Source organism: Serinus canaria, chromosome 5 (assembly GCF_022539315.1).
Source record: "Serinus canaria isolate serCan28SL12 chromosome 5, serCan2020, whole genome shotgun sequence".
Taxonomy (NCBI): Eukaryota; Metazoa; Chordata; class Aves; order Passeriformes; family Fringillidae; genus Serinus; species Serinus canaria.
In genome coordinates this window covers 26,640,511-26,654,662 of record NC_066319.1, presented here as the reverse complement: position 1 = coordinate 26,654,662, position 14,152 = coordinate 26,640,511, and the positions used below count along the sequence as shown (strand labels likewise).

The 14,152-nt window shown below is 41.7% G+C and overlaps 1 protein-coding gene across 3 annotated transcripts in view; it reads right to left on the bottom strand.

Moving 5' to 3' along the window:
• The window catches only part of MIDEAS (mitotic deacetylase associated SANT domain protein), a 52,192-nt gene that overhangs the window by 9,370 nt on the left and 28,670 nt on the right, over nt 1-14,152 (bottom strand). For all 3 annotated transcript variants that reach the window (XM_009102035.4, XM_018907606.3, XM_018907605.3), the window contains 6 exons: nt 11,743-13,435; nt 7,311-7,634; nt 5,994-6,339; nt 5,515-5,581; nt 1,300-1,442; nt 332-435 (listed from right to left, as the gene is read on the bottom strand). In XM_009102035.4, coding sequence (XP_009100283.1) covers nt 332-435; nt 1,300-1,442; nt 5,515-5,581; nt 5,994-6,339; nt 7,311-7,634; nt 11,743-13,200 — 2,442 coding nt within the window. In that variant the 5' untranslated portion in view covers nt 13,201-13,435. The remainder of the gene's footprint in view (nt 1-331; nt 436-1,299; nt 1,443-5,514; nt 5,582-5,993; nt 6,340-7,310; nt 7,635-11,742; nt 13,436-14,152) is intronic.

Here is a 14,152-nt window from a genome sequence, read left to right as displayed (position 1 = left end):
AGCCTCTTATTTTTCCTTTCTACACAGTAACCTTTCCAGGAAGACAACATCTTAAGATTCATTTAGCAGTCTTAGCTCACTTGCCCTGACAGATTGTCAGTGTATTTGTTAAAAAGCCAAACATGTCCAAGTTGGAAATATAAAAGATAGTAAGTGCACATGGCACTGTACATTGGTCAGAACCCACATTAGGGACATACAAGGGACACCAAACAGTGGGAACCAGAGGCACTGAAAGGAATTTGCAAGGCTTTCCTCTCAGGAATGAGAGGTTATCTGATCTTCCTTAATATCTATGACCACATTGAGGTGAACAGCTGGACAGACTCACCAGAATGCTTCCCTTTTCTTCATGCAAGAAATGCAATGCCAGCTCCTGGTTGGTTCCAGCCCCAGGAAAAATGCTTGAACAGGCAGCAGCTAGCAGGTTTTCCACTATTTCCACAGGGGTACCAAAAAAAAAAATCAGACAATAAGATTAAAATGAAATTTCCTACTGCATTGGCATGATTAACCACCTTTTTTGAAGGAGAAATAGACATTACAGAAAGTAAAACTCAGAGAAGCTGAATGTCCTTGCTAATTTATTTGGGTCAAATTTGGACCCCAGCACTCATTAGGCTATGAGGTCATGCAGCACTATTTACACATGGAATTTCTTGCAAATCTCCTCCCTGTACTGATGTCTTCCCACCTCCCTTCACCTCAGACATTTCTTGAATCCACCCTTATATTGTGAATTTCCATTTCACAGAACCCTTTTTTCTCTCTCATTCAAAAATATTTCTTCCAAGCTTGCCCACTTCCTCTTCCCTTCAGGATTTACACAGGCCACAACCCATGTGTAACAGAAGCAGTCAGCTCCCCAGGTCTGCTACTAGCCACCACAACTCCTGCTTCCTCATCCTGACTTCAGTCTACAACTTGATTTTTTAAAAAATATTATTACATCTATAACATCCCTCAAAAATACAGGAGTTGAGTGTGTGTGGTTTTCAAATGTTAACAAAACCAAGCAAGCTTTTGCTTCACTTAGCAAAAGGCTGCTCTTGGTCTGACAGAAGCAACAGTCCCACTTTTTTCACAATTAAAAGAACAAATCCTAGGAGCCTCCCCTTGCCCCATACATGCAATCTGATAAACAGGTTTTGCTCCTACAACTGTTTTCAAAACCACTCAAACATGTCACTTGAATGGCAGCTCTAAAAGATTTTTAATTGTGCCTACAATAGATATGTGGTTACCCCTACAACCACTGTGACAACTCTGCCCTCTTTAACAGCCTTCCAACCTTCTTACCATTCTCTTGAGTGACTTTGTTGGTTTCCAAGTCACCCCATGGCTGCCACACCAGCTCTGCTTTATGTTCATCAGCTTCTGCCAGAGATCTGTCTTGGAGTGATGGAATTTCTGCTTGAAAGCGAGTTCCTACATTTATTCGCCTGCAGAGAAGGAAAAAGTTACAGTCAGGCCATCTTTACAATATCCAGGAAATCTCCATCTCTGCTAGAAACAATGAAGAACCAAACAAAGAAACAAATGCATATACAAATGCAGGCTCTTGCATATAACACCAACAGTGTTATATGCTATTGTAGATTACATAAGTAACTTGGAAGTTGAGAGGTTTTACAACTATTACCAGTTCCCTTTTTTTTTTTTTAACAGCATAGGTTGAAACTGTATTTAAACTAGCATCCCCTAATAGCTGCTCAAAGAACAGTTATTAGCTTCTAATAATCACTTTTTGAGAGGCTCTCATGTAGGGTCCTCTTATGGCAAGCTTGCTCCTCAGGCATAAGACAGGTAAACCTGTTTTAGAATTAACATTTTGGCAGCCAACAACTGTTTTAGTATTAACATTTTGTCAGCCAAATGTCCTTTACAACCCAAACACTGCCATCTGGTCCAGCTTCCTACTCAAAGCAGGATTAAAATTTGGTCCTTTATGACCTTGACACAAGCTGGTGTCTTCTAGGTACTCTTTCTAACAACTGAAACCCAAAATATAAAACAATGAAACCTGTATTGCTCATTTTGTGCCAAACCCAAATCCTATCCTTCAGCAGCAATCTCATACTTTTACATCTGAATTAGCAGACAGATTTTTCACTGCATGCAACCCACAGAGCACTGCATTTGCTTTAAGTCCAGTGACCATCCACAGAGATTCTACTCTGTATTAGCAAGCATGATTTTGTGCAAAGAGATGGGTAAGAACCCCCACTGAAAGATTGTTCTACTGTGTTCTCAAGGCAAAAGTGTTCCTCATTCAGATGTCAGTCAACCACACTGGTTGACTGACATCTGAATGAGGACTTGACTTAGTAAAGTATAGAGAAAGAAGCTCTTTTATGGGGACAGCAGATCAGGCAGTGCCCAGAAGATAATAAAATTCTGGATTTGCTTCACTAGAGAAAAAAGTAAAACTCCCTGCACCCAGGGCAAGGCTTGCTATAATTCTCAAGTCTTGGCTTAGTGCCCCACACCTAGCCCCACAACAATTACCAGAGAAAGAGCATAATCTAGTGCAATAAGGAAAAATAACAAAAACTTCTGAGAAATGTCAACCTCCAGACTTTTCTCGTCCTCTGAAATTACACACACACATCTATTATGAAAAGCAGTCTGGAAAAGGAGTGAGGAAGCATTGAAACAACACATAACCTGTACAAAAATCTGTTTATAATACTATATAATTTTCTCTTTTTCCTTCACTTGTCCTATTCACCTTGGACAGTAAAAGCACAACCCAGACTGAAAATGAAAAGCACGAGATTTCATGAAAATCTGAGAAGACCTTGCTAAAAAAGCAAAGCCAAGCAACCACCCTGGTAAACCAGCCCTCTTTTCAGAGCACACTGAGATGGACTGCAGATTAATGTTCATGTGAAGTCTTCTACTCATTGTGATTAGTCTTGCTTACTGTTATGGCACGCAGTTTCACAGAGGAGGAGAGGGTTATGGATTATAATCTGCCCTAGAAGGGATGACTCCTCAAAACTGGCACTTTGCTGCCATCTGGTAACAGATAAAAAGGTGTTTTTGCAGTAAAACCTGCACTGGGAAATTTGGGAGAGTTTGTGTCTCAGGACACAGACTCCTCTGACTTCACTTCTGAGAAAAAAAGACACAACTGGAAGATCTGGAGGGAAAGAATGTGGGCCTTCTTGAAAGTTGCTTTCATTTTGAAACTACACTTGGAATATGACATCTCTGGGCTAGAAAAAACTAAAAATTACATCTTGTACCTGCAACACCCAAATAAAACCAGAATTCTACTGCAAAAGTTGACCTGGGTAACCTAAATTTGGTCTGCACTGAGCAGAGGCTTGGACCAGATGATCTCCAGAGATCCATTCAAGTTGTATTATTTTCCTGTTCCTTTACTGATGAAGTCTAGACTTCAAAACATCAAGAGCTCTTGCCTGTAAGCACCAGTGGTGCTCCTGGGATGCCATGGGAGCCGAGTGTGACAACATCCAGAATTCAGGCTGTGAATTGGGAAGGCAGTTCACACTGATGTACCACAGGTATAATTTAAGGCTGCCTACTTCAGCAGTGACCCCAAGACTTTGGTGCAACTGAACTACAAAACCAGTAGGACACAAGGATCTGTGACAACAGCTGCCTATTGTACCATTCCACAAAGAATTAAGTTTCATTATCACATTACCTATTTCAAATCACTGCAATTAAATAACATTTTGAGAAGCATTAACAGGAGGCTTAGCAAAACAGAAGCAATTAAGACTACTATACTGGGTAATCACAAGTTAGAGTCAATTTCTGACATGACTACAAAGCCAATTAAACATTTTTTTCTTCTAAAAAGAAGTGCTTCCTGCCACATTTTCTTTAAGGAAGACATGTCTACATAACTGACCACAACAGTGCTGCCAAACACAGAATGACACCAGGTTAATAATTTGTTGTCATTAAAAGTTAAAAGCAATTTACCTCCACAAGCATCTGTTGAGTAAGACTTAAGATGACAGTAAGACAAATCTGCACATAACTCCCCTTTGGCAAGGAAATGAACTTGCACTACTAAGATACCATGGTTTGAAATTACCAGCAACATTAATTTGAAAATATGAAAATTTTCACACACAACTAAAATCACAACCAACTTTATGTCATTAACTTCAGCAATTTAAGCCAACAGACACAAGAAAGACAACTGTACCACAGAGAGGTCAAGATCAAGACCTGAGAGGGACACTAAAAGTATCTGTTCAAGAAGTTCTCCTGGATTAATGTGAAATGAACCAACAGGAAAAAGATAAATTTGGAAACTTCCAAAATAAATTTATACAACAATAAATGTGCTTATTTCAATGAATGGGCTTGGTCTACAGGAGGTTTGCAAAGGTTAGAAGAAAAATCTACATTCATTCACAATTGCAACATTTGGTCAGGACAGGCTGCTGTGACAAGTAGAGAAAACTGACCTTCAAATAAGAAGGTAGAATGAAAAAAGGGCAAGAAAAAAAAATGTCAGGAAATGCAACAGTCCATTTTTAAAACACAAACCATTTTGGATAAAAGCAAAAGAAGTGTTATATTTACCTGGGGAAAGTTTGAGTCTAATATCTCAAAATGTTATGCAGAGTTAGAGCAGAGATTCCTGACAGCAGTCAGATGCAGAGCCATGTGGGTGTTTTTATGCCATATGGGTGCTTCCAAGCCATGCATCTCCATGATTAGATTTTGCAGGAGTTAATTAATTAGGTATAGTAATGAACTGGAACTACGCTACCTTGCTGTAGTTCTGCAGTACTGAGCTTGAACTGGTAACACTCCCAGAGCACTGGCAAAGGCTGTGCACAGATATCTGCAGCTCTGCTCAGGTTTAGCAGGACTGACACCAAGCCTAAGCTCACAACTGCAGCTTCAGCATCTCCAGACTGCGTTCCCTACTGCTGCTGTGTCCACAGGTTTCCCAGCACACAGCCAGCTAAAGACCAACAAGGCTGATTAGCTCAGGGCACACGCCCATATGCCACTGGCCCCATATGCCACTGGCCGTAGCGTTTTCAGGCTGAGCTCGCCCAGGGGAGAGCGGAGTTCACAGCTGTGTTGCAGCTACAACACACCTGCAACCAGACCAGTCCATGGGAGAGCTAACCCCAGTTTTCCAAGGACAGTCTGTCCTTCCTCTAAAGGAGCATCATCTTCCCACCCTGAAGCAAGCACACAGCATACAAAGAAGTGCTCGTATACAACAACACAGGACAGATTCCCCTTTAGTTAACTAACAGTAATTCAGCCCAGAGTCAGGCGACCATCAATAGAAAGCAGTTAATGTCACCATAATTACATATGCCCAAACAAACACTATTTATCATATGGTATAATTTTTAATCAAGATAACTTATATTTTGAACCACCAATAAGGATAGTTTTAATGCTTCTAAGAGATGCATGGGTCACACAGGGAGCAGCTTGAAGGTTTAGGAGGAAGCAAAGAAGCACTTTTACTGAGAAACTTTGAATCTACGGCCTACTTACGGTTCAATGCTGACCGGGGTGGCTTCCCCCACTACTGTAAGAATCGGAGGGGTAACTTCTGAACTATCTGCAACAAGAAGGAAGAACTGCTCAGCTTCACATCTGAGATTTACTTTTCACACAGCTTGCACATCTAATCAGAGCTGTCCATCTCTGAAAAAAGATACCCCCAGGCTAACTAAAGGAGTTTCAGACGACCAGGGCCTTCCTCCCCTCAGCTCAAGATACTGATCTGGGAGAACTGACTTTTTATTTCCAAGAACGTCAGCAGGGGGTGTTGCAGGTTGCTTGTGAACCCATCTTAATATCCATGCCCAAATGGAGCAACACTGCATTTCCTGTGTTATGGCTCCCCAAACAATCAGGAAGAAGCTCCAGTTTCACACAAACACACCTCCTAAGGGCATGATGTTCCTCCTGATGCTCCACAGTTCCCAATCATAAATTACACAAGAAAGGAAGGTTAAAATGAAACTTACTTGATCTAAGCAGAGTTCTATGACCACTTTTGGGCGTCATTGGAGGTGCAACTGAGTGACCACTTGAAGAGAGGATAGCATTAAAATACAGCCCAGATCCTTCTCTCACTGGACTAAGGATTGGGGGAGGAGTGTAAGGAGGTAGCTCAAAGTTCCTGTCTGAAGGATGGTCTGCCAGACGGACAGGTGACCGTAAGTGGCTCTGATATGGAGTAATGTTGGAATAAACAGGTGGTGCAATAAAGGTGCCAGCTTTTGGTGGTATGAAGAGTGGCTCGGGTCTTGGCCGCTGCTTTGGTTTTCGGGCAAAGCCCTCTGCTTCATCCTTTGGAACAGCATCTTCATGCTATTAGAAAAAAAACTGCGTTATTAATTTAATTTAAAATCTCAGGTTGTTTGAAAAACTTCAGTGAGATGATAACACTTTTTCATGGCAGCTTAAAACCTGGATAGGACAGCTAGAGGATGTCTCAACAATTAGCAGAAGGGGAAAGTGAGAGGAAGAACACAGGGAATGGAATGGACTGGACACAGGAGCTATTAGCTAGCAGCTCTAGCTCATGTGATTATGAAGTTATATTTTACAAGAACTTCATGTACATCTGGTCCAGCCTTCACAGCAGCTTTAAAAAAGAACAAAAAAACCACAGCAGAATCTTGGTACAAATACACCAAAACCCTGATACAGATACACAGTGACAGCAAATAGTTGTAAGAGAACAGAAGAAAATATAACAGTATTTTATTAGATGGTCAAGCATTTAAATGCAGAGGAACCTCCCCAGATGTCTGCCATTCCTCTGGTATCTGAACATTCTGTTGTACTTCTGGATAGAGGAGAAGGGAAATAAAAATATCAACCCACCCACTCATTACTACCATGCTGCAGGGGAACAATCAAGTACTGACCTTCAGAACTCAGTCAAAGGTTTCAACTGCACGAGAAAAAATCTTCACTTTGGATTTTATTCACATTGAGAGATATGTGCACTACTTAGAATTTATTGGTATTGATGTATGTATGAAGAAAGCGCTCTTGACACAGACAGACTACTAGTCTAGTCTTACTGCCCATCTGGCTTTATTCACTGTTTAGTGAATTTAGTGAGGAGCTGCCTGGCTTTACTAGCATTAGCTGTAGGTCATGAAAAGCCAGCAATGCCCAAATATATGGCAACACTATGATAAAATCCTGACTATGTACATTCCAAGTTCAAGCCTTGAGATCAAACTACTTTAATAGAAAAATTAATGGTTAAAAACTGTGTGATTATATCTAACAGATGTGCCTCATCTTTGGTTTCAGTCTATCCATACCTGACTCGAGGCCTCCATGTTAGTATTACGATTAGATCGCCTCCGAGTGACTATCACAGAAGGCTTCCGTTCACAAGGAGCTCGATCGTTTGCTTGGCCTCTCTGGAGCTTTCCATCCTCAGACTTTTCCTTTTCAAGGCTCTGCAAGTCAATTTTTCTCACTGGCACAGACACAGGAATGATAAGAGGCACAAGGCTGTTATCCTCCCGGGCTTTTTTGGGAGCTGGTGAAGAACTGGCGAATTCCACAACACTCTTTGAAGCTGCAGTAGGTCCTGGAGCTGTCACTAGCACACTCTTCTTCTCCTCTGAATTATCCAGCTCCTGAGAAGAAAAACAGATTCCTAAAAATTCTGTATTACTTATGTAATAAATGAGATATCCTCTCACTCTCAGTGTATATCAAGTTTCTCAAAGCAATTTGCAAGCTGAAATGGATTTGGAAGCATTACTGGAGGAAAAAGAATACTTCACAGTGTTACTAAAATTTCATAGAATTACTTGAGGATTGCCTATGGTCTCAACTGCCAGAACAATTACATAGGTCATTCTTAAGAATTGTTTCATTACTTATGTTCTAACATATTATTTTCTGTATGAATTTGTGTCCTGCTTTATAACTTTCGACAACAGCTCTTCAGTTTTAGTAATAGTGAAAAGCTGCAGGTTATTAATTTCAAATATTGGATTTCTGCTCCAGGGAAGACTGAACCATGACAATATCTTAATTAAATCTCTCACACACCAAAAAACCGAAACCCAGAGCTGGTTTTGTGCTTCTTTTTTTTTTCTGACTCTGGAAAACATTAAGCCTTAAAAAAAAGCCAGATAACAAGACGGAGCACATAAAATCTACTATATCAAGAAGATCCAGGACTGCCTCCTTTCAAACCTTTTATTAGAGTTGGGCTAAGTTGCACAGTAAGGTTTATTCCACAGCTGACTGTAGTTTACAAGTCTGACTGCTTCTTCACAGACACTGCAGATGTACACCTCTACCACAGAGTGATGGAACACACACTTGTAAAGTCACAAGTGGCATCCATTGTCCCAGAATCAGCCTCAGGAGAAATTATTGTGGTCTGACACTTCAGGCTGGTGACAGGCGCCTGTACTTTCCCATAAAACTACCAATTTTGGGTTTGGAGGGCATTCATCATGTTCATCATGCTGACAGACATCACTGGAGTCCACTGACTCTAGACAGAAAGGTGTTCCTGTAAATGCTTGTAGCTTCCACTCCTTTCTGGGTAGAGCAACATGTAATGACAATGTGAATGTGTGAACAAGCACCAATTGAATGTGTGAACAAGCACCAATTCTGACCAATCTAAAAATCTCAGGTACTTCCTGGGTGCTACACAGACCTCTGTAGGTCAAGATACCTGAACTAATTTGCTGACTACAAGAAGGAAATTATGGCAGCTCAAAAGTGCCATAGTCGCCCAAAAGTGTCACTTTCCTCTGGCTTTATGATTGGTTTACCATGCTCCTTTTATTTTCAGACCTGGGGGGCAACCAGCAACGGACTCCTGCTAAGAGATGGGAGAGATGACCCCTCCAACACAAAAGAAGAACAGGAGACCTGAATAGGAGGCACAGATAGAGAAAAAGCAGGGACTTCATATAAATAGTTGAGACATCCTTAAAAATGTTCTGGTCCACACCACTGCTTTTCTGATCACAAAAGTTCACACATACCTAACATTTACAAGAGGCATGACTAATTTTGGAATTAAGCCTTTTGCTTCAGATCCCTTAACAGTTTCTCAGCTGTTTGATTATTCTCAGAGGTAAGCAGAAAGGATGGGAGCTGCTAGGGGATTTTTGCTACCTCAGCATCCCTGTTGCAGAATTTGGGGCAGGAGGGCTGCTGGATAACTTCAGCAAGAGCAACATGTGGCACTTTCATTTAGTCTCTCGCATAAATACTGAGGTATGAACTAACCATCTAGAGTTCTCCAGGAAATCCAGAGAAACCCATCAGACACCCTGGCATGGATCCTGTCTATCCCTCAAGCTGTTTCTAAAAAACTTAGAATTCACAGAAAAACCCAACTGCAACAGCTGGAAGAACTGTTCCAAGACCACATCTGTGATCTGATTAGGAACCACACCCGCATTTTAAAAGCACCTGCCCACATAGTGCTTTCTGCTATCATTCTGCATCATCTGCATCATGGAGAGGCAGCTTCTGTCTGCAGTCAAACCAAAGCTTGTCCATGAAAGAGGCAAGACCTGAACCACAATTCTGCAAACAAAACTTTTTTCTTCCTTTTGTTCATAGCAGCTGGTGCCCTGCCCTGTGCCAGGGGAAAGAAGCCAGGTAAGCAAAACTTATCTTCCTTCCATAAAGGAATATTTAAATTCCCTTTAAGACAACCATTAAGGTTTGAGAAAAGTTTTCTGCACTTATAGAAGACAACAAGTCACACTGAAACAATTAAAGTAGGAATTGAGAATTTACTGCAGCCTGTAGGCAGCAACAAGCTTGCATCACCTGAAAAAAAGGCAGCAACAGGCCTGGTGCAAAGTGTCAGTCGTGACACTGCATGTAGACAGATATTGCTGTCCAGAATATTATTTTTGCATAAAGTACACATACCTAGACTGGGATGTCCAAAAAACTGGTTCAAATTATGAATGTTATCTTCTTCAATCAATAATTTAACTCTATGGCCTTCTACACACTCTTCAGATAACCCATGCAGAGATGGATTCTAGGTTGTTTTTAAAAGAAAGAAACTCATAAGAGAAGCAGCCCACTCTCATTCAGCAAATATATTTTCTTTTTCTTCCTCACACAATATCCAACACCTTAAAGATGTAAAATCCATCAGAGCTCTGGTAAGAATTTTATCATCTTTCAAAACCTCATCCTGAAAACCTGAAGAGATCTAAACATACAGAGTTCTGCTAGTGCCATTATGCTTGCATAACTGCAAAGAACAAAAGAGCATCTGTCAAAACACTTCTCTGGTCTTTACATTATGAATCAGACTGCAAGCAGACGTGCCTTCAAACAGCCAATTTCTTGCTTCATCTCTCAGGGCCTTTTCCTAAATGCTCTATTTGCTTCTCCTTGACACTCTGTTAGTGATCCAAGTGCAATGTGAATTGCAGGCCTTCTGCAATATAACCACACAATGGCTGGCAAAGTATGAGCAAATACACCATGCTACTACAAACTACCAGTTATTTATCAAATCTGCTGATTCAGCTAGAGTTAGAGCAAAAAACATTGAAGATAGCATCAACCAAGTCAAGTCACTGTTTGCTTTGTGCTGTCCAAGAGAGGGAGGAGGCTATGGATATTCAGCTCATAGTTTACTAGTTTAGTTCTTTCACTCAAGCAGCACATCTCGCTAAGGAAGAGATGAGAAAAATTAGTGACAGACAGACTAGGATAAAAAAGATGATGAGAACAAAACTGGCAATAAAATGCCCTTCCCTTTGTTGTCTGACTGGATAGCAACTCAGATATCAAAAGTGTAGGTAAAAGCACCTCACGTAACATATATTTCATCAGCCTTTGGCAAGAGAACTTCCAAGGAAAAGTGTGCCTCCTAAGAAGCACTTAATAAAAGATTAGATAAACCACAGCTGTAAGATAAAAATTCAAAAACAATCCCTCCAAAAACCCCCACCCAACTCCAAAAATCCCATCACTCATCTCCCAGTAGGCTAGTTAATTTTGAACACTGTCATCTTGCCATATGGAATATATACTGTTCAGTTTAGACTGATGGGGTATCAAAAGATTAGGAGTAGTGAACTACCAAACCAGTCAGAACTAAATTTCTTCCCCATTAAGTCCTACAGGAGGTCTAAGGGCAGACAGGTCATTCTACAGCCCTCAGGTCATTCTTAGAAACAGGATGCTGCATGAGACAGGCCTTTGTCATGCCTGATATTGGTCCTTCACCTAAGTGAAGCTTTTTTAAGAGTTTTAATATTTGAGAAATACTGAACATGTAAATTGCATTATGTTATTTTTAGATAGCACATTTTAGAAACACTTCAACTGCTGAAACGGAAAAACTGGCAGGCAATCCTAAGTCTTTTAACAGAAAAGAAACAGAATGTTAAATTGGTAAAAATACAACAAGTAAGCTCCTTATACCTGCCTCTCAAAATTCCTCACTGCCTTGAGACCTAAGCTGAAAACATCCATATTTTCATGTCATGGGCTAAAATAACGTTTGGTGTTCGTGAAATAAAACTGTCCCTTAGTGGTTTCACTACACTACGTCTCTGTTCTCCCACAACTCCCATGAATTACAGTAGCTGAACTCACATGCCTCCACACCAGAGCTGCCCTTGTTGCACACTTCAAGATACCATCCTAATCTGCATATGTACATAACCTCCTTTCCTTTCAGCCCTATTTTGTAGTGTAAAACATGCTATATGGTTAGGGTCCATACCTTACCTTTACATTCTGAAGAGAGGCCAGCTCAACAGCTTTTTGGGCCAAAGTCAGCAAATTGGCTTCTTGAGAAACACGTCGCCTCCGTCGGGTGCTCTGGATTACACCACCTCTAACACTCTGAAAATCATTAGTTCTCTGACTGTTTTCTTCAGGTGCTGCTGCCTGCTTCTCCTCATCTCTACCATTCTGGGCTGCAGCTTGCCTGTCTGTTTCCATCTGGCACTGCCCACTATTCACCAGGACATCCTTCTGCCCCAGATCCAATCTTTTGGGGTGCAAATAGCTACTTCTACCGTGGGCCAGTGACTCAGGTGTTTGCTGTAACGGGACCTCTTGCTGATGTGTTTGCCAGTGATGCAGAAATAAATTGCTAGGTTGTTCTTCTGCCTGCTTAGAAGTCAACACTTCTCCTGCAGATGTCAGCAGGCCACCTTCTTTGGAGAGTCTCCGTGACCTTCTTGGAAAGGGAATCTGCGTCTGAGGTAGCACAGTCTGTTGGTTCTGCTCTGTTAATGCCTTGAATAGCTCCTGGTTCCTCTCTGCTTGCTGAAATTGGTGTGGCATCATGTGATGCTGAGGTGCTGCAGCTGCCACATGAGGCTGTGCTATAGAAGTTGTTTGCTGCAGACCAAAGGCTTGTGCGGCAGCCTGTTGCTGCTGCTGCTGCTGAGGATAGAAATTTTCAAAGAGCTGTAGCTGGGGAAGAGCTTGCTGCTTTTGTTGTGCAGTAAATGCTGGACTGGAAGAAGCTGGGGCTTCTTGAAAGACATGTAACAGCTCAGGAAGACCTTGCTTTTGGCCTTGGTGACCAAATGCAAGTTGGAAAGGCTGCAATGGCAGAGTTTGATTCTGCTGCTGCTGTTTCTGCATTTGATGAAAAGAATTCATTTGAGCTTGCTGTCTAACCAGGGCTTGCTGTTCCAGCTGAGCCTTTTGGGACATCATCTGCTGGACAGCATCTCCATATAAATCCAGCTGTGACACAAACACTCCTTTCTCTTGATTTCTTTTAAGGGCTTCTGGGTGGCCATAGAAGCCTGGGGCACCAGCATTGGAGTGGGGTCCTTTTGGGTTGCCCCCAAAAACCATACTGTGGTTCCACACTGAAGGTGGAGACTGCCAGTGGCTGTCACCCCTCTCTGGCAACCGGTTTCCCATTAGTGAATTCTGCCACTTGACAGCTGTTACTGACTGAGGCATCATCACCGGTTCTCCCCTATCTTGATTGTAAACAGAGTTCATCACAGCAACGTTGTTGGGTGCACTTGTTAATCCTCCTGGATGAGAAATCTCCATAGTTTGAGAGACTGGTATATTCCCTCCATGACCATAGTACTGTCCTTCCTTAAGCTGCTGCTGTGGTTCTTTAGACTGCACTGCTATGTCCTGCTCATTAAAATAGGCAACTCGTTTCCCAGCCCGTTTGCTTGAAGACTTCTGCTGAGCTTGAAGATTCATGGTTCAGTCTGTTCTCCCAGCCACACATACAGTATTTATAATCCACCCATCCCTGAGGTTGGGGGAGGAAAGGCACAGCAGTCCTTCTTTTCCATTCAGCTTCAGTAATAAAGGTCAGGAAAGAAGTCCAGATAAAAGTGCATTCACTTCCTTTTTCTTTGTGTGCTTCTCCCACTTCTTTTCACTCTTATACTTTGTGGTTCAGAGGTCAGTAGGGTCCACTTAGTTACAGGTCCTGAAATAGAGAAGCAATTGCAATGAATCATCAACAGACAGAACTGGCCTATGAACGCTCATGTGATAAGCAACAATGTGTATGTCTGTCCCATTTCCCATGGAAATGAAGACCGGGATAATAAACGGAAGAAACAACAGATCTGACCTGCTAGAAGAATGCAAAACAACTCAGTTTTACAAAATAAGTATCACACTGTACTTATATGATGCAACTCCCTATTGCACACAGAATTCTGACCAATCACTTAAGTTCAAGCTGAAAGTTTTACTCTTAGTCTTTACTACCTCTGATCTGGCCAATTACTTCCACATCTTTCTGTAGCCAGAATAATGTGGTTTTAATCTCAACTCAAAACTACAAAACAAAAAGCCCTCATGGCTTGCCAAAAGGCCACATTTCCCAAAGACCTTTAAAAGACATGTATGTACATGAAGTCTGCAGCCAAACATGCAGCAAGATGTTCAATTCAGTATGCTGAAGGAAGAGGGTCAGGCAACAGCCCATCAGTCAGTCACACACACCACCAAAGATTACAGATGCTTTCCAGTCAAGAACTGCCCACCCAGCATCCAAGCCCTAGGGCCAGGGCCTGATCAACCTGTGGCTCTCTCAGAAGTTTTCTTCAGCAGCTGAAAAAAACTGCTCCTGCTCGGGACACACTCACTGAAAGGTAGCTCAGGCAGCTGCTCTTGTAACAGCTGCCTACAGACATCA